Source organism: Leucoraja erinacea, chromosome 25 (genome assembly GCF_028641065.1).
Source record: "Leucoraja erinacea ecotype New England chromosome 25, Leri_hhj_1, whole genome shotgun sequence".
Lineage (NCBI taxonomy): Eukaryota > Metazoa > Chordata > Chondrichthyes > Rajiformes > Rajidae > Leucoraja > Leucoraja erinaceus.
The window spans coordinates 21217986-21237077 of record NC_073401.1 but is presented as its reverse complement, the minus strand read 5'-3'; the positions used below and the strand labels follow the sequence as shown (position 1 = coordinate 21237077).

The 19092-nt window shown below is 45.9% G+C and overlaps 2 protein-coding genes across 2 annotated transcripts in view; one reads left to right on the top strand and one right to left on the bottom strand.

Annotated features, from left to right (window-relative positions):
* The window catches only part of mycbp (MYC binding protein), a 217074-nt gene that overhangs the window by 195930 nt on the left and 2052 nt on the right, over positions 1-19092 (top strand). Inside the window, exons 2-5 of the mRNA XM_055656015.1 lie at positions 14902-14946; positions 15840-15912; positions 17271-17319; positions 18306-18435. Of these exons, the coding sequence (XP_055511990.1) occupies positions 14932-14946; positions 15840-15912; positions 17271-17319; positions 18306-18435 (267 nt within the window). The 5' untranslated portion in view covers positions 14902-14931. The remainder of the gene's footprint in view (positions 1-14901; positions 14947-15839; positions 15913-17270; positions 17320-18305; positions 18436-19092) is intronic.
* On the bottom strand, positions 265-12346 carry LOC129709346 (uncharacterized protein C22orf15-like). Its single transcript, XM_055655640.1, has 5 exons — positions 12211-12346; positions 10325-10411; positions 5139-5261; positions 3109-3183; positions 265-419 (listed from the first exon to the last, which is right to left on the bottom strand). The coding sequence occupies exons 1-5, from the start codon at positions 12233-12235 to the stop codon at positions 265-267; spliced, it is 465 nt and encodes a 154-aa protein (XP_055511615.1). The 5' UTR covers positions 12236-12346.

Below are 19092 nucleotides of genomic sequence, written 5' to 3'. Positions count from 1 at the left end.
AGAAGTTTAACACAGCGGATCAGGCATCATATGTGATGGGAATTAACAGGTGACGTTTTAGGTCAGGACTGTCCCGACCTGAATCGTTGTCTATTCATTCCCTCCACAGATGCTGTCTGATCCCCTGAGTTTCCAGCACTTTGTGTTTTAGTCAAGATTCCAGCATCTGCAGTTCCTTGTGCCTCCATGAGATTTATCTGTATTGTAACAATTGCAGCCCCAATGCTTGATTGTGTGATTTATTCACCAAAATTTCCATTACACTCAAAACCTTCGTTGTGTATTTGTGGTATTTTTAGCCCTGAAGGCTGATTTGTTTTTGGCCGATGGAGACAGAATAACCTCCTTGGTGGCTCTGTGTTTCTTCACGGTTGCCTCTTTCTCCTTGGTCTTGGGATTGGACAGTTTCCGAAGGTGATCTAATAAGCAGAGATACACCAGGTTCAGGACAAGCAGTGAGGGCCTGTGAGAAACTACAGCTACTCTCGGGTTCAGTAACCTTTCCCTTAAAGACCTAGTTCCTTAATCCTCAATTACCCACCTCCGCTTCAGTAGATTGATCCTGCACTGAGACCCCCCCCCTCAACAAAACTACCTCCCTGGAGGGTTAACCCAACATCAGAACCTCAATGGTGCAATCTTACCAACAAAGCTTAACACTAATATACATTCATCCTTGCATTGGAGAAGTACATCAACAATTAACCTCTTTGAAAGCCATTCTTCCTGGAATATGAATTCACCCCAACCCCCTCTCCACCATATCCTCAGCAATCTACCTGTGGGATATTCCTTTGCCCATGATAGTACTTATGGAGACAAAGTTCTATCTTTTCAATGATACCTCCCCTCCCCTCCCATTGTGTTGTAGGGTGGTACCATTGTGCTAAATGGGATGGATTCATAGCAGATCAATAGATGAATATAAACCTTACATTCCTGCCAACCTAGATGCGACTTTTGATGAGCGATTGATTACACCGCTAACAGGAGGAGGAGATTCCAAGTAGATTCCCATCCTTCATGATGTCAGGGCCAGCCTATCAATACCAAAGATATGGTTGATGCATTTGTAACTACATTCACACTGGTTGCAGACTCATTTCCCTCAAATTCCAAAATACCAAGGATCACAGAAGCCAATCATCAACTAATGTTTTTAAATATCCTCACGACAGAGAAGGAGACCATTTGGCCCGTCAAATCTATGCTGATTTACTCCATGGATACCACAGTGACTCCGGGGTGGGAGATTGCAACCTTCACGTGGTCCGCCCTGTTTCAATGAGTGCAATCAACCTGGCGTGCACAATCAAATAAGATCAAGTAGAACAAGTTGTCCTACAACTTTAGTCTGTGCACGCCATACGCTAGAAGAAGACAGTGAGTCCGTAGCCTGCTGAGGTTCTTGCACTGTGGAGGCAGCAGTGCTCTACCCAATCTGTTCCAAATGGGTTACAATACTGACATCCAACTAACAAGGTGGACGATGTCTGTGTTACCTTAGACCAACCCAAACCTCAGAGCACTGGCGAACTGCTTCTGCCACATTATCTAATATTTTAACTCATCCACCTACAGTACACCCAATGAAGCAACGATGTCCATTGCCCCAACTCTCCTGTCTCTGCCTCTCCCATTGATGCGTTAAAGTTCTCACTTCAACTTCTTTTAATAGTGTCTCAGCTGCTCAAGGCCCAGTCTGCTATTAACACTCAAATACTAGAAAATTAATTCCTCTATTGAAAGCCCTAATTCTGGAATATTAATCTTACCAGAACTATCGCATATGCTGCATGTTAATGTCCTTACTACCAGAAAGCTTTCTGACACACTGTCCCTCACCCATTTCCAACTGCATCATATCATGCTCAGTAATCCTCCCCCCGTGTGTTATTCCTCTCACCTCGTACGTTCCTCTTGTTGTCACCGGGACATTAATACTTTCAATGCATGACCCAACCATTATAGCCATTCCTTTAATACATTAATCTTCCTATGGAACCTTCTCGTTGAAGTGACAAACCTATCTAATGAAGTCAGTCTCTATGTTAATTTAATACTCCGGAAGTGGCGGCGCTGGGAACGGCTGCGGCTCGCCTGCAGTCCGTTTGTCTTTTACTTTTTTGTGTTGTTTTTTTTCGTTTTGGCTAGTTATGTTTTTGGTTTTTAGGCTGTGTTTATGTGGGGAGGGGGGTGGGGGGTGAAATGGGGTCTGCTGTCACTCCCTTCGGGGGAATACGACCTTTTCGTCGTATCCCCCTTCTTTGCCTCCGTCTACGCTGAGGCCTAGCGGAGCCGGCGACCTCGGGACTCTGGAGGCAGCTGACAGGACTCGTGCTGGGCTCGCTCCCGGCCCAGCCCGGGATGGAACGGTGCTCCCGTGAGAGCGGCATGGTGAGGGGCTGGAGTGGCCCAGCCCGAGGGAGGAATGGCACTCCCGCTGGAGTGGCCCAGCCCGATGGAGGAACGGCACTCCCGTCGGAGTGGCCCAGCCCGAGGAAGGAACGGCACTCCCGCTGGAGTGGCCCAGCCCGAGGGTGGAACGGTACTCACGTGAGGGCGATCCGGTCCGGGGGCTGGGACGACGTTCTGGCGGCGGTGTCCAGAGTCCTAGGTTCAGCCGCGGGCCGGCGGCTGCGTGTGCTGGACTGGAGGTGCGGTGGCTTCGACCACCCCAGGCCGCAGTGTTTGAACCGGCCCGTTCGCGGGGTGCGGTGAGCTGCGGGACTGTTTGTACCATCGCCCGGTGGGGAATTGCCTCAGCGCAGACGGAGAAGAGGGAAGAGACTGCAGCCCTAAGATTTTTGCCTCCACCACAGTGAGGAGGTGTTTGGAGGACTCACTGTGGTGGATATTAATTTGTGTTTATTGTTGTTTATTATTGTATCATTGTATGTATGACTGCAGGCACGAAATTTCGTTCAGACCATAAGGTCTGAATGACAATAAAGGAAATGCAATTCAATTCAATTCAATACTCCTTGCTCTGATACATTCATTTTCCACTTAAAGACATGGACTCTCAAGCCTAAGCCCATCATTTCCACCTCCCCCTTAACATGTCACCCTCCTCGTGAACCACTTTGTTCGCTGCATCAACCTGACCTGCCACCACAGGATGAAGACGCTCAATATTGTCCAGCATAGCCTCGTATTTGACAGTCTCAGGGTCATCTTGCTCTGGAACACAAAGAAAGTGAAATGCACCCCATAAATAGAAATGTGATATATCACCCACGGAGAAATAATGTCTAGTCTTTAAACATATCTGTGAGATGCACAAAATAATGTCAACGATATACGTGCAGAGCGCATCCATGTGGCAATAGAGGAGCCAAAAGGTACAGTTTAGACCCACACAACCAATCCACCCATCAAGAGCAAATACACATGGGAGTCCAAAACTATCCAGTCGCAAAGCGTCAGTTCAAGAGGCAGTGATATGATGCTTCACCTTCTTGGAAATACACCCTGACACGGTGTTGAAACACATTGAGGTGGATCCAAACATGGTGCTAAATCACAACAATACATTGTGAGATGTGTTATTTCAGCATTATGATATTGAGGGCCAAACACTCGTTAAATCCCATCAGAGGAGTAGGTACCACATTAAGGGGTTCACTAAGGGACAGCGGGACACACTCAGTGTTCCCTCTTTGGGACAGTGCGATGCACTCAGTGTCACACTCTGGGACAGTGACACGTTAAGGGTCCTTACTCTGGGATAGTGCAACACACTCAGTGTTCTATCTCTGGGACAGCAAGACCTGATGGCTCCGCTGAGCTTCCTTTAGACTCGGACTCCCTGTTGTTTGATCCTGACACATCCATTTCCACTCGGTGACTGGTTTAACAGACTACTGACCGACATCTACTATAAACCCACTGACTCCCATGGCTATCTGGACTACACTTCTTCCCACCCTGTTTCCTGTAAGGACTCTATCCCCTACTCCCAATTCCCTCCATCTGCGCTGCGTCTGCATTCAGGATGAGGTGTTCCAAACCAGGGCATCGGAGACGTCCTCATACTTTAAGGAACAGTGGTTCCCCTCTTCGACTATAGATGAGGCTCTCACCAGGGTCTCCTCTATATCCCGTAGCTCCGCTCTCACTCCCCATCCCTCCACTCGTAACAAGGACAGAATCCCCCTTGTCCTCACCTTCCACCCTACCAACCGTCACATACAACAGATAATCCTCCGGTATTTTCATCGCCTCCAACGGGATCCCACCACTGGCCACATCATCCCTTCTCCTCCCCTTTCGGCTTTCCGCAGAGACCGCTCCCTCCGTAATTCCCTGGTCAATTTGTCCCTTCCAATCCAAACCACCCCTGGTATTTTCCCTTGCAACCGCAGGAAATGCTACACTTGTCGCTTTACCTTCCCCCTCGACTTCATCCAAGGACCCAAGCAGCCTTTCCAGGTGAGGCAGAGGTTCACTTGCACCTCCTCCAATCTCATTCATTGCATCCGCTGTTCTAGGTGTCAGCTGCTCAACATCGGTGCGACCAAGCCTCGGCTTAGCGATCGCTTCGCCCAACACCTCCGCTCAGTTCGCATCAACCAACCTGATCTCCCGGTGGCTCAGCACTTCAACTCTCCCTCCCATTCCGAATCTGACCTTTCTGTCCTGGGCCTCCTCCATGGCCAAAGTGAGTCCCACCGCAAACTGGAGGAGCAGCACCTCATATTTCGCTTGGGTAGTTTACACCCCAGCGGTATGAACATTGACTTCTCTAATTTCAGGTAGTCCTTGCTTTCTCCCTCCTTCCCCTCCCCCTGTCAGCTCTCCCACAACCTACCATCTCCACCTCTTCCTTTCTTCTTCCCGCCCCCCCACATCCCCACATCAGTCAGAAGAAGGATCTCAAACCGAAACGTCACCTATTCCTTCGCTCCATAGATGCTGCCTCACCCGCTGAGTTTCTCCAGCATTTTTGTCTACCTTCCACTTGGTGACTGCTCTGTCAGGGGGCCAAAGTCGCTGCACAATGACTACGGTTCGTGTCACCACGCATACTTCATGATTATGGCTGCATCCTTCCCAAATGATTGCTGTTGTGATAGCTTGTGTGCAGGAATCCTCACTGCATCATTTGAACATCGAACAATCTCCGGTTTACTCACTCAATACTCTGATGAGGATATATCTCCGTCGCGGCATCAGGATGTTGCTGGCTTGCTCGAGGGAGTTTTGCTGCACACTTAGATTCATCAGGTGGCCGGCCTCATCTACCAGATCGATGCACTCTCCAGGGAAAGAGAAATTGGTGAAAATTGAGATTTCTTTTTCAGTCACCTCTCCGTTAGAAACTTATGGTTTTTGGTATCGGCATTGGTTTATTAATGTAGGGTGTACCGAGATGCAGTGTAAAGTTTTGGTTTGTGTGCTATCCAATTAATTCAGATAACATTATACATGAATACAATAACACCATATACAGGTGGAGCAAAGAAAATAATACCAGATGCAGAATATAGTTTACTGCATTGTGGCGTAACAGTTCCAGAAAACAAAATCCAATGTCCGCAAGGAGGAAGGTTGGAGGATTGGGACCGCACCCTGGTTTATGGGAGAACCGCTCACTCATTCGTTAACAGAGGGGAAGGCGCTGTTCCTGAATCTGGTGGCACCCACTTTCAAGTTTTTGTATCTTCTGCCCAGCAAGAGAGGGAGTAGAGGGAATGACCAGGGGTGAAACACGTCCTTGATTATATTGGATGCCTTCCCGATGCAGTGTGAAGTGTAGATGGAGACAATGGTGGTGAGACGGATCTGTGTGATGGACTTGTTTGCACATTCTCCTTGTGACCACATGAGTTTCCTCCCAGCGCTCCGGATTCCTCCCACATCCCAAAGACATGCAGGTTTGTAGGTTAATTGGCCTCTGAAAATTGCCCCTGATGCATAGGAAGTAGTCAGGAAAGTGTGATAACATAGAGGTGTGTGAGCAGGTGATTGATAGTCGACATGGACTCGCTAAGGCGAAGAACCTGTTTCCATGTTGTATCTCTAAACTAAACTGAACTAACCACGGGATCCAGAGATAGCAAAATTGGATGCAAAAATTGGCTCAGTGGTTGGAGGCAAAGGGTGATAGTGGAGGGTTGCTTTTCAGATTGGAGACCTATAATTATGGTGTGCTGCAGGGATCTGTGCTGGGTTCTTTATTCATTATGTATACTGCAATGATTTGGAAGAAATTATAGGTGGCATGATTAGTGTAGATAACAGTAAAACAGGTGATATAGTAGACAGTGAAAATAGTTATCGAAGGTTACAGCAAGATCTAGGCAAATTGGAAAACTAGGCAAAGGAACAGCTAATGGAATGTGACTGAATTTTTGTGAGGTTAAATTGGACCAAGGATCACACCATGAATGACATGGCCCTGGGGATTGTTGTTTAACAGTGAGAGCTTATGCCCCTGTCCCACTTAGGAAACCTGAACCGAAACCTCTGGAGACTTTGCGCCCCACCCAAGGTTTCCATGCGGTTCCCGGAGTTTGCAGGTGGTTGACTGACAGGTAGAGACTGACAAAAACCTCCGGGAAGCGCATGGAAACCTTGGGTGGGGCACAAAGTCTCCAGAGGTTTCCGTTCAGGTTTCCTAAGTGGGACAGGGGCATTACGGTGCAAGTACATAGATTCATGAAAGTGGCATCACGTAGACTGAGTGGTGAATGAGGCATACAGCATGCTTGCATTCATTGGCTGAGTCTTTGAATATAGGACTACGGTGTCCTGTTACAGTTGTACAACTTGTTGCTCGGCTGCATGGAGTATTGTGTGCTGTTCTGGTCATCCAGCAACAGCAAGGATCTGATTAAGCTGGAGAGAGTGCAGAAATGGTTTACAGTAATGTTGCCTGGACTGGAGGTCTGAATTATAAACAGGGATTAGATAGGCTGAGACCGTTTTCCCTGAAGCAAAGGTGACTGAGGGGTGACATTATCGCAGTTTATAAAGTGATAGGAGGCATAGATAGCGGTGATAGGATAGGGAGCATAGGTTTAAGGTGAGAGGAGAAATATTTAAAGGGGTTCGTGCCTGTTTTCATGCTGAAGGTTACGAGTATATGGAACGAGCTGCAGAGGAAGTGATAAGTGACCGTATAATTATAAGGTTTAAAAGATATCTGGGCAGATATATGGATTGTAATTGTCTCGAGGGATATGAGACAAAAGCAGGCAGGATTGTATAGGATTAGTATTGATAGGCATCCTCGACAAGTTGGGCCAAAGGCCTGTTTCGGTGCTGCATAATTATGAATCTATGAATGAGTCGATGTCCATGCTTGCGTATCTACACTAATCACATTTATCTGCCTTCGTTCACTATCATGTTGTGCTTTATCCATTTATGTGTCTAAAAGTTTCTTAAAAGTAGTGATGGTATCTGATTCCGCCACCTCTTCTGTCAGCCAGTTCAGATATCAACCACTCTCCGGTTAAATACTTCCCTCCCAAGTCCCCTTTAAACCTTCTTTCCCTTGCCTTACAACTATGCCCCTTGTTTTTGATTCCCCTACCATTATCAAAGGTTCTCCTGTCTATCCTATCTATGCCTCTCATAATCTCATACACATCTAACAGGCTACTCCTCCTTCACTTGAGAGTAAACAAGGCCAGCCTATCCAATTTCTTGCCATAACTAATATTCAGGCAACATCCTGGTGAATCATGTCTGCATGCTCACAAGCACATGCTTCCGACAGAGGGGTGATCAGAACTGCACACAACATTCCAAGTGCAGTGATTTGTAAAGGTGCAATGTTAGGTCCCAACTATTTTTGATGCTTTGATCTATGAAGATAAGCATGCCATGTGCCTCCTTCACCACCTTATCCAGCTCTGTTGTCACTTTAAGGGAACTATGGACTTGAAACCCAAAGTTCCCCACTGGGATGTAATGCTGTGGCTTTATAAGGTCAGACCACCTTTGGAGTATTGTGAGCAGTTATGGGCCCCATAATCTGTAGAAGAATGCGCTGGCCTTGGAGAGGGTCCAGTGGAAGTTTACAAGATTGATCACAGGGATGATTGGGTTAACACACGATGAGCGTTTGGCGGCAGTGGGCTATTACTCGCTGGAGTTTAAAAGGATGAGAGGGAACCACATTGAAACTTACTAAACAGTGAAAGGCCGGGATAGTGTGAAGTGGAGATGATGTTTCCACTAGTGGGAGAGTCCATAGCCTCAGAATAAAATGACGTACCTTTAGAAAGGAGATGAGGAATAATTTCTTTAGTCAGTTGTGGTGAATCTGTGGAATTAATTGCTACAGAAAGCTGTAGAAGCTGTCGGTGGATATTTTTAAGGTGAAGATTGATAGATCCTTGATTAGTACAAGTGGAAGGGGTAATGGGGAGAAGGCAGGAGAATGGGGTTGAGAGGGAAAGATAGATCCGCCATGATAGAATGGCGGAGTAGATGGGCCAAATGGCTTAGCTCCGTTCCTAGAACATGAATTTATGAACTTATGTCCCTCTGTTCACCGACATCCGTTATCATCCTATTTACTGCATACATCTTTTACTATTTGATATCCCAAAATGCAACACCTTGCACTTGTTGGGATTAAATCCCATATTTGCATGATCTGCCAGACTTTTCATCTGACATATAACCTGCTGTAGCCTTAGATAATCGTCTCCGCTTTCGACATCACCACCAATTTTCATGTCATCTGTACTTTTAGTGCACAAATTGATCTTCCATGCATTATGACAGAGACCACACCATTATGACAGAGACATAGCCTTTGGGATATCCAAAGTTTATTAACAATAAATCTTATTATTACATAAATCCTAGCCTGTAATTCAACAGTTTAAACTGTATTCCCTCTTCAGAGTGGTACAGGGTATTTCAATTCCGTCTCCGTCCTCTGCCCTTTGTGCAGTGAAGGCCCACTTTTGGAAGGTTTCACATTTTGCTGGATGGGGTGAGCAAAGACTATGTGTGACATGTGGTGTGATCAGATACACTGGTAGATCAACCTCTCTGTTAGTTGAGTTAGTTCCCATCAGTCAGGGCGGTTGCATTAGAAGCTGTGTCATGTTCAGGAAGGAACTGCAGATGCTGGTTTAAACCGAAGATAGACGCTAAAAGCTAGAGTAACTCAGCGGGACAAGCAGCATGTCTGGGGAGAAGGAATGGGTGACATTTCAGGGTCATAGAAACATAGACATAGAAATTAGGTGCAGGAGTAGGCCATTCGGCCCTTCGAGCCTGCACCGCCATTTAATATGATCATGGCTGATCATCCAACTCAGTATCCCGTACCTGCCTTCTCTCCATACCCTCTGATCCCCTTGGCCACAAGGGCCACATCTAACTCCCTCTTAAATATAGCCAATGAACTGGCCTCAACTACCCTCTGTGGCAGAGAGTTCCAGAGATTCACCACTCTCTGTGTGAAAAAAGCTCTCCTCATCTCGATTTTAAAGGATTTCCCCCTTATCCTTAAGCTGTGACCCCTTGTCCTGGACTTCCCCAACATCGGGAACAATCTTCCTGCATCTAGCCTGTCCACCCCTTAAGAATTTTGTAAGTTCTATAAGATCCCCTCTCAATCTCCTAAATTCTAGAGAGTATAAACCAAGTCTATCCAGTCTTTCTTCATAAGACAGTCCTGACATCCCAGGAATCAGTCTGGTGAACCTTCTCTGCACTCCCTCTATGGCAATAATGTCCTTCCTCAGATTTGGAGACCAAAACTGCACGCAATACTCCAGGTGTGGTCTCACCAAGACCCTGTACAACTGCAGTAGAACCTCCCTGCTCCTATACTCAAATCCTCTTGCTATGAAAGCCAACATACCATTCGCTTTCTTTACTGCCTGCTGCACCTGCATGCCTACCTTCAATGACTGGTGTACCATGACACCCAGGTCTCGCTGCATCTCCCCCTTTCCCAATCGGCCACAGTTTAGATAATAATCTGCTTTCCCGTTTTTTGCCACCAAAATGGATAACCTCACATTTATCCACATTAAACTGCATCTGCCAAACATTTGCCCACTCACCCAGCCTATCCAAGTCACCTTGCAGTCTCCTAGCATCCTCCTCACACCTAACACTGCCCCCAGCTTAGTGTCATCCGCAAACTTGGAGATATTGCCTTCAAGGGTCAAGACCATGGGTCTTTAGATACTGCCTGTCCCGCTGAGTTACTCCAGCTTTTTGTGTCTATCCTCTGTCATGTTCACATGCATTACAGAATGGAAATGAGAGGACACTGCATATGGTTTAAACTTTCGTGCTCAGTTAACTGGTCCAGTGTTACATTTTGCACCTTCGTATTTACCTTCTGCCCCAAGGCCACATCTCTGTTTGATGTAGTCCATGAAGTTCACAATTCGACAATGGTGATTGAAAATCTCTGTCTGACCTGCTGTGATTTAAAAGACAAACAATTGTAAATACCCTATAAAGGCAGTCTCTTAGACTTTGCAGCAACCCCATTCTTTTGAGTATGGGAAATAACCATAAAAAGTTCCGATTCTCAATATTAATTATTGGGCTCCTATCAGGTGCAGCTACATATAAAAAACTGTTGCCATCCGGGTAAACCTCAGGACATATACTGTAGCAGGGTTCCTCTTTAGTACAAAGGTTAGCAGGACAGCATTGGGATGAAACATAGCCTGACTGTAGGTAAAGTGAACAGAAATACTGGAAAGGCTGGACTTTGGAATTAGAACAGATAATTCTGTAAATACTCAACAAGTCAGGCAACATTTGAGAAGAAACAAAGGGCACCTTTGGAGACATGTCCTCTGTGTTGGAAGGTTGGAGGGGTTGATTTTCCAGTGGTGGGAAAAGAGTGGAGTGGTGTTGGCGAAGGTGGGATCTGTAGGAGGGTGAATGGGGGCAGTTGTTGTGATTAACATTGTGATGTGTGTCTGGGTCGAGTTCAACACTCTGGGTAACGAACAGCTGAAGTCATGGAAACTTTGAGTGACATTGATGCAGAGATTCTCGCTTCTGGAGGAATCAATTGTCGTCGCCTCTGCAACTTCTTCTAATGAACGTTCAGGTGGGTCTACTGGGCCCCCGACAGACCGGACGTCCTTTCAATCGGCAAGATTTGGATGTTTCCCTTCGTGAATCTGTGAAACTCCCCTCTCCCCAGCAGCCTCCCTCTCCTCTGTGCACTGATGGCACGGAAACCTGTGGGAGAACCAGCAAGAGGGGAGTGTGCCTTTAAGGGCTAATACCCTTCGCTAAATACTGAACATACCAGCAACAATATTGAATTTATCAGGGCCCCGACCAGGAACCGCATGGGTCCTTTTGAACGTGGGTCAGAAGACTCCCAAACGTTGTTGATTGAGACAAATTTCACTGTTTCTTATCACGAGGGCCAAATTTCAGTACACGGAACATGGTTACAATGCAGTTTCATTCTCTATAGCAGGTGCATGCATATACAGTACAGGGTTTTAAACATATTTTGATTAAAAAATAAATACAATCACATAATGAAATCACATATCCACTAACAGCAGTCTTGCAATAATCTGCTCAACTAATCTGAATATACATTTAACTGGAACATTCATGCTCAGAGCATTCAACTCGACAATGTCTGATGCCCAATTTTTTTCAAAGACTATCCAAACCTCCCCAATCCTGGTTCTGCGTAATATCTGTAGGAAGGAACTGCAAATGCTGGTTTACACCAAAGATGGACACAAAATGCTGACCCGCTGTGTTTTGGGTCTATCTTTTGTGTTTTATCTGTTTTCCTGGATAATCTGGAAAGGAGCAGGTCATTAATTCCACTGAGGCTGCTGAGCCGTTAATTAAATGCTGGCTGCTGGCCTTAACCTCGACTCATCTTGTTCTGTTAGGATGGCATAACAATAATCTGGGAATGGCAGTGAGTGTTGAACCTCACCCACTACAGCTTTCAGTCCCTTTTGTTTTAAAGTTGCTTCCTGTATTGTTGGATCCCTCAAACACACAGCATTGCTTTCCCTTCCTCATCAACTCCATTAATCTGTGGAGGCATTGCAGCCAGATCCTCCTTCTGTAAACACTTCCCTCCTCGGCACAGGTGGGCCTCGAGCATTTACCTGGTTTCTCAACAAAAATAAAAATGATGCATGTTCAATAGCATCTATGTTCACTGCATGACAAAACACACCAACTAACATAGCTTTGGAAAAGCTAGACACCAGCACCTACCCCCATGCTTAACGGTGACAAACATCCTGGTCAAGGAGGGTGGCGTTTGTCCTTGGTCAAGGTCTACAAATGGCTCCAGCAACTTTGCGCACTGCGTGCAGCGGTTCAACAAATGTGCAAGTTACATGAGCTATTGTGTGCTGAGGTGTAATCAGAACTCCTAGTGGGGGACTGTAATCTGACTCCCCTTTCAGCGATGGGGATTATGCTCGGCAAGAGAAGCACTCCCCCAAACTAGTAGGAACTTGTAAACAAACTTACATACTTCAGCTTGTTGGACTCTTCCAGGCTATCCCACATCTAGTTATCTTTTTAATTGATGCTACAGGGCCACCCATCCAATATTCTTGGGTTCGAGCAATCCCCTCTCTAAGAAATGACCACAAAATCCAATCTGACCCTCGAGGACAGTAATGAGCGAGGGCTGCTGGAGGTGTCAGCTTCCAAATGCGACTTTACTCTGTGGATTATGTTCCCAAAGGGCGGAACATAGTCACCATGGATCTATGAAAGTAAAAGCTTGTTTGGAAATTCTGTTCGAGATTTCTTGAGCTTGTAACTGGCAGGATAGACACGGAGAAATCAGTGGACTTTGAGATGATCTTCAGATAGATACCACAGCGAAAGTTATTGAACAATATTCAAGTATATGGGACTAGGGTAATATACCATTGTGGATTGGCAAAAAAAAACCCAGAGAAATAGCCAGGTCTTTTTTGGATTAACAGTCCACAACTAGTGGGATTGCACAGGGATTGTGGCTGAGGCCCCAAACGTTCACCTCATCCATTAATGATCTGGATGAGGGACCAAGTTGTATCTGTGTGTATTAGCTGATTATATAGAACTGGGATGTTAGAAGGACATAGTGAGGTTTCAGTGAATGCCTGAGGACAAGGCAGATGCCATATCAAGTAGAAAATGTCATGTCAACACTTTGGTGGAAAAAGCTGATTAGTTTTTAAATTGTATAACACTGAAAACTGTGGGTGTTCAGAGAGGCTGGGTGCACTGTACATGAATCACTGGAATTAACATACAGTTTCAGCAAACAATTAGGCTTTTACTTCAATAGTATTTGAGTAAAAGAGTACTTGGCAAGTCGCCAAATATTCTATCGGTCTTCCACAAGTGTACAGTAGAGATCATACTGACTTGTTGCATCACGGCCTGGTTTGATAATTTCAATGCCCAAGAACGAAGGAGGCTGCAGAAGGTGTTGGACACATTTCGGTCCATCACGGCTATTGACCTCCACACAGTCAAAAGGAGCTACTGGAAGCACAGCTTCAAAAAGGCAGCTAATAAAATCAAGGACCCACACCAACCTGGCCGCGCTCTCATCTCGCTGCTAACATCGGGAAGAAGTTATAGGAGCCTGGGAGCTGTGACCTCCAGGTTCAAGAACAGCTTCTTCCCATCAACCATCTGGCTCTTGCACTACATTGTAGAACCCTACCTCAGTAATGATCTACTGTAATGATCTACTGGACTTTGTTCAGATTGAACTTTGTACTTCAGTTTGCACCACTATGGCCTGATTGCCTTGCATTCTAGGAATTTATTGTACTATTGAATATTGTACATTTGTTTGTTGTGTAATGTGTTAATATGTCTGTAAAGATGCAGCGAGTAAGAACTTCATTGTTCAATTTTTGGTGCATACGCAATAGGGGATGTGTATTATGAAACAATATTAAATGGGCTGGCCTGTACTCTCTAAATTGCAGAAGAAAGATGATCTCATGAAATGTATGAAGTGGGTTTGACATGGTCTTTGCAGGAATGATGATCACCTGGCTGGGGTGTCAAGAGGCAGGCATCAGAGTTCCAAATTAAGCAGTCAGCCATTTAAACTAAGTTAAAAGAGAGGAGGGAATCTTTGAAATTCTCTCTCAAAGAGGCTCAAACGGCGCAGTGTATATATTCAAAGTGGAGAAAATGCCTCTGTTGTGAACAGTCAGTCATGATTTTACCGCATAGTAGAGGCACTGTGTTGGGGCACTAGGACTGTGTTGGTCTCTGGGGCAGTGTTGGGGCACTGGGTTTGTGTTGGGCCACAGGGACAGTGTTGGGCCACAGGGACAGTGTTGGGGCACTGGGACTGTGTTGGGGCACTAGGACTGTGTTGGTCTCTGGGGCAGTGTTGGGGCACTGGGACTGTGTTGGGCCACAGGGACAGTGTTGGGGCACTGGGACTGTGTTGGGGCACTGGGGCAGTGTTGGGGCACTGGGACTGTGTTGGGCCACAGGGACAGTGTTGGGGCACTGGGGACTGTGTTGGGGCACTGGGGCAGTGTTGGGGCACTGGGACTGTGTTGGGCCACAGGGACAGTGTTGGGGCACTGGGACTGTGTTGGGGCACTGGGGCAGTGTTGGGGCACTGGGACTGTGTTGGGCCACGGGGACAGTGTTGGGGCACTGGGACTGTGTTGGGGCACTGGGGCAGTGTTGGGGCACTGGGACTGTGTTGGGCCACAGGGACAGTGTTGGGGCACTGGGACAGTGTTGGGGCACTGGGACTGTGTTGGTCTCTGGGGCAGTGGGACTGTGTTGGTCTCTGGGGCACTGGGGCAGTGTTGGGCAAAGACACTATTGTTGGGCCACTGGGTCTGCGCATGCGCACCAACGGCGTCGCGGCGCCGATCGCCATGGAAACGTTGACTCGCAGGGCTGCGCGTGCGTGTCGTTGCGCGGTGACGTTACCGGCAGAGGAGGAAGATGGCGCATTACCGGGTGAGGGGAGGCGGCGGTCGGCGTCTGTGGACACCGGGCTGCCAGCGGAGGGAGACACAGGGCAAGGCGGAGACCGAGACGGAGAGGGATTAGGGTCGGGGGTGAAGCGGTTGAATGGTTTGGAGTGGGGGGTGTAACGGGTACACGGGGAGGGTGCAGTTTGACGGAGGAGCGAGAAGAGCGGTAGTGGAACGGAGGAGGGACAGAGAGGGGTGTGGGTGGTGGTAGTAGTAGAGGGGAGGAGTGGGGGAGAGAAGGGATAGAAGGACGGGGGAGAAGAGGTGTAGAGGGACATTGGGGGGGGGGGGGGGTAGAGGGGGAGAAGGAGGGGGGTGGGGGGGGGGGGGGGAGGGAAGAGGGGTAGTGAGAGGGGTGGGTAAAGGAACGGGGAGGATGGGTAGAGGGATGGGGAGGGGGACAGGGACAGTAGTGGGATGAGAAAGCAATGGGAGAGGGATAATCATAGAGAATGGACGGAGAGGTTGAAGGACACGGGAAGGGAGGAGGGGTAGTAGGAAGGGGAGAGTAAATGATGTGGGTGACAGGGTGGAGGGGTAAAGCGATAATTGGATGAGTGAGATATGGGGTGCTTATATGAAGGGCACATGTGGTAGAGGGGAGTTGAGGATTGAGGGGTGGATAAGTGAGGTGGGGAAGAGGAGAGGGAATTGAGAGAAGTGGTGGAGTTATAAATAGCAGGTAGGGTGCAGGATATTGAAGGAGGAGTTGAAAGGAGACGGGTACCATAGTAAAGACTAATATGTGCAGGTGAGGGCCGAGTGTGGTGAAGAGTTGGTGGGTGGTGGAGGAAGGGGGTTGGAGAGAAAGGGAGTGATGTGACTGTGTGACTGGCACGTGTTTGTCATATGTATCAATCCCGTTGTAATCACTAGGCTGGGGATTCCCGAAGGGAACAATTTCGAAGATATTTAGAAAAAGGTGGTGTGTTGGATGCACTTACCAAAGGTAAAAAAAAACTTTTTTCACTGTTCTTATAGTTGCAAATTAAGTAAATTATGTTGGTTGCAGAGGGAACAGTACACTATAGATTGGGAAATTCCAGGCAAACATTTAGTCCGATGTTCATTGGGAAGCAGTTTAAGTTTGTTATGACTCTCAACAAATGTACATTCCTTTAGAAATAGAATTGATGCTCGGAAAGATGCAACTATGCCCAGGTTTTAAAAAAAAGTTAAAGAAAGGATTGAATTAGCCATGTGCTGTAAAAAACAATAGTAATCCCAAGGATCCAAAGTGTTTTGGAGGTGCCACTGAATAATAAAAAATTGGGGTTGGGAATTCTGAGAATAAATTTATGAGAAATATAAAATTAGTTCTATGTCTTTCTGAAATGATTAACAAAAATGTGAATATCAGAGCGAGAACGGTTGGAGGAAGGGGTTGCTTTGCATATAACAGAAATATTGGAGAGCCAACTTCCTCACCCATGTCTGTCAGTTAGGCACTTTGAGGCAATCTCTTTTAATATCTGTCTGGGAAGGGGTTCCATGGAGAGTTATCAGCAATGGAATTCTCCCTTTCTCATTGGTGATCCAGGGTGGAGAATGTTGCACAGCAACACCCTCTGATAACATTAAATTGCGTTAACAAACTCCCAGGTGCCTTTAACGTCTGAAGCCCATAAGAAGCCATGTTCCATATTTACGTGATATATTACAGGGCGGCACTGTGGCGCAGCAGTAGAATGTTGCCTTACAGCGCCAGAGATTTAAGTTCAATCCTGATTTTGGGTGCTGTCTGTACGAAGTTAGTACATTCTCCCTGTAACTTGTGTGGGTTTCCTCCGGGTGCCCCGTTTTCCTCCCAAACTCCAAAGACATAGAGGTTTGTAGGTTAATTGGCTTAGTAAAATTGTGGAAAATTGTCCCTAATATGTGTAGGGTAGTGTTAGTGTGCAGACTCGGTGGGCTGAAGGGCCTGTTTCCACATTATCTCTAAACTAAACAAAACATGTGAGAAATTGCATTTGAAGGGGTTGCCTGTTGAATCTTGGCTGCATGGCAAACCTTGCTCCTGATCTTTGTGGAGCTGCAGGAATGTTGCTGGTAGTGGTGGTGGGGGATTGTGGCAATCGAGGGGCTTCCTTGTGGAATCACTTCTGGACCTGGTCAAGAGATTCAAGAGTATTTTTTTTGTCATATGTCCCATATAGAACAATGAAATTGTTACTTGCTGCAGCACAACAGAATATGTAAACATAGTACACTGACTCTCTTGACCAGGTTATTTAAAAATTGATTCTTGATGGTGTTATTTCAGTCTTTGAGTGTAATTTTCAAAATGAAATTTGCTTTATTTTCCAGTGCTGGTTGCACTCTATGAGGAGCCAGAGAAGCCCAACAATGCAATGGAGTATCCTTTATTATAAAGATAGATTCTTTCTTTTTGGATGACATTAAGTAGTGCCACAAGCAACTGTGGAGAGCTTTGATTCTTTCTCTGGATGTAGATAACATTGCAAGATTAAAGTTAATTGTCCATCTCTGGTTATCCTTAGAAGGAAGTGATGATGGCCTGCTTTGTTGATGCATTTTTGATGTCGCAGGAGTTTTCTCAAAAGATAATGGAGGGTATAACATAATTTGAGAATTACGTAAATATCGACCAGTTAGCAGTAACATGGGCAACAGATTTCCTTGCATGAAAGGCATTAATGAACCTGTGTATAACTTTCTTGAAAATTGATTATCATTTCCAGTTTGTGTTAAATGGTTTACCAGGAACCCGGAGTGAATGTAACCTTAATTGCAATCTCTGTATGCTGAAAGTTACTATGTTTGCATAAAAGATAGTTTCCCCAATCTTCCATCAGCAACGAGGAGCTGCAATTCTACGATCGGTTGGTTGAAAGTCTCCTGTCTGCAGATAGAGGCTGTTTCTCCCATCTGTCGAGACTATCTGTATCTTCCTCCATCTGCTCCCTGCAGGAAGTGACTGGCTGGCTGGCTGTCCATTGCCTTTTAAAAAGGAGCAGTGTCCTCAATGTCCATCACACACAAAGGGGTTATTTCCTCAGGATTGTGATTGCAGAAATTATTTCCTTAATGTACCATTATTTTATATTTCATCTGCTCTACTGTGGTTTTTGATGTTTTTATCTTGTTGTTCCCATTTCCCTTAATTAATGTGAACATATGGATAGTGATATCGAGGTATTTTCAAATAATGCTAGATTCTTATTCCATTTACAATGCCCTAGCTCAATCATCAAGTTACTGAGTCTACCACAGAAGATTATTACATACATCATTCTTTCACTTCCATAAATCATGTAGCTGGGGAGGTGTGACACTTTCATTGTATTAAGAGGTGTTTTGTACTTTTCCTTAACTTATTAGTTTCTTGAAACGGCATTTAGGAACCACAGGTCCCGAGACTGCAGATGTGGAGACACTACGACTTGAAGTGACAGAGCTGAGGCAGAAATACGAGGCCCTGCTCGAGGAAAATAAGGAATTAAAAGCTAAGGTAATAGCTTTCAGGTTTTATCTGAAGTCCTTTGAAATTATTCAATGTGATGAGACTAGGATATATTCACTTGCTTTACTTCAATTCTTGGACAAAGTCCAACTGTTTCTTTCCTTGTTAGACTGGTACTAGTGTCTCATGGGAAGGACCTCTTCCCGTACCAATCAGTGAGCCACATCTTTTGTCTTGCAATCTGTCTGTTTGTTTGCTAAAATCCAAATAGTTCAGGCTGTGATCTGGAGTTTATTGCCCATGCTTTCAAATGTAACCCCCTATTTTCTAAGCATTCTTACCAATGATTCCTGAAAATGAATTCAATGTCTAAACAACAAGCAGTGACCACAATACAATTATGATTTTAATTCTCTTTGGGTATGTACTGTTGCTGGTAAGGTCAATGGCAATACTATCTGTGAATCCCATTGAGATAGTGGTGAACTGCCACTTTATACTGCTGCAATCCATGTCGACAAATATCATGAACACAAATACAATTTTAAATTGACATCGTAATCCCTTCCTAACTGTGTCCTTTCCAGCCTCAGTAACTTTTCTTCAAGCAATATAACCCTGCAAATGATCTGTGGGAGAGGGAGGATAAAGGGATCAGTTTCAGATCGTTGCTGGCAAGGCTTAACATGGCTAAAACCCCAACCG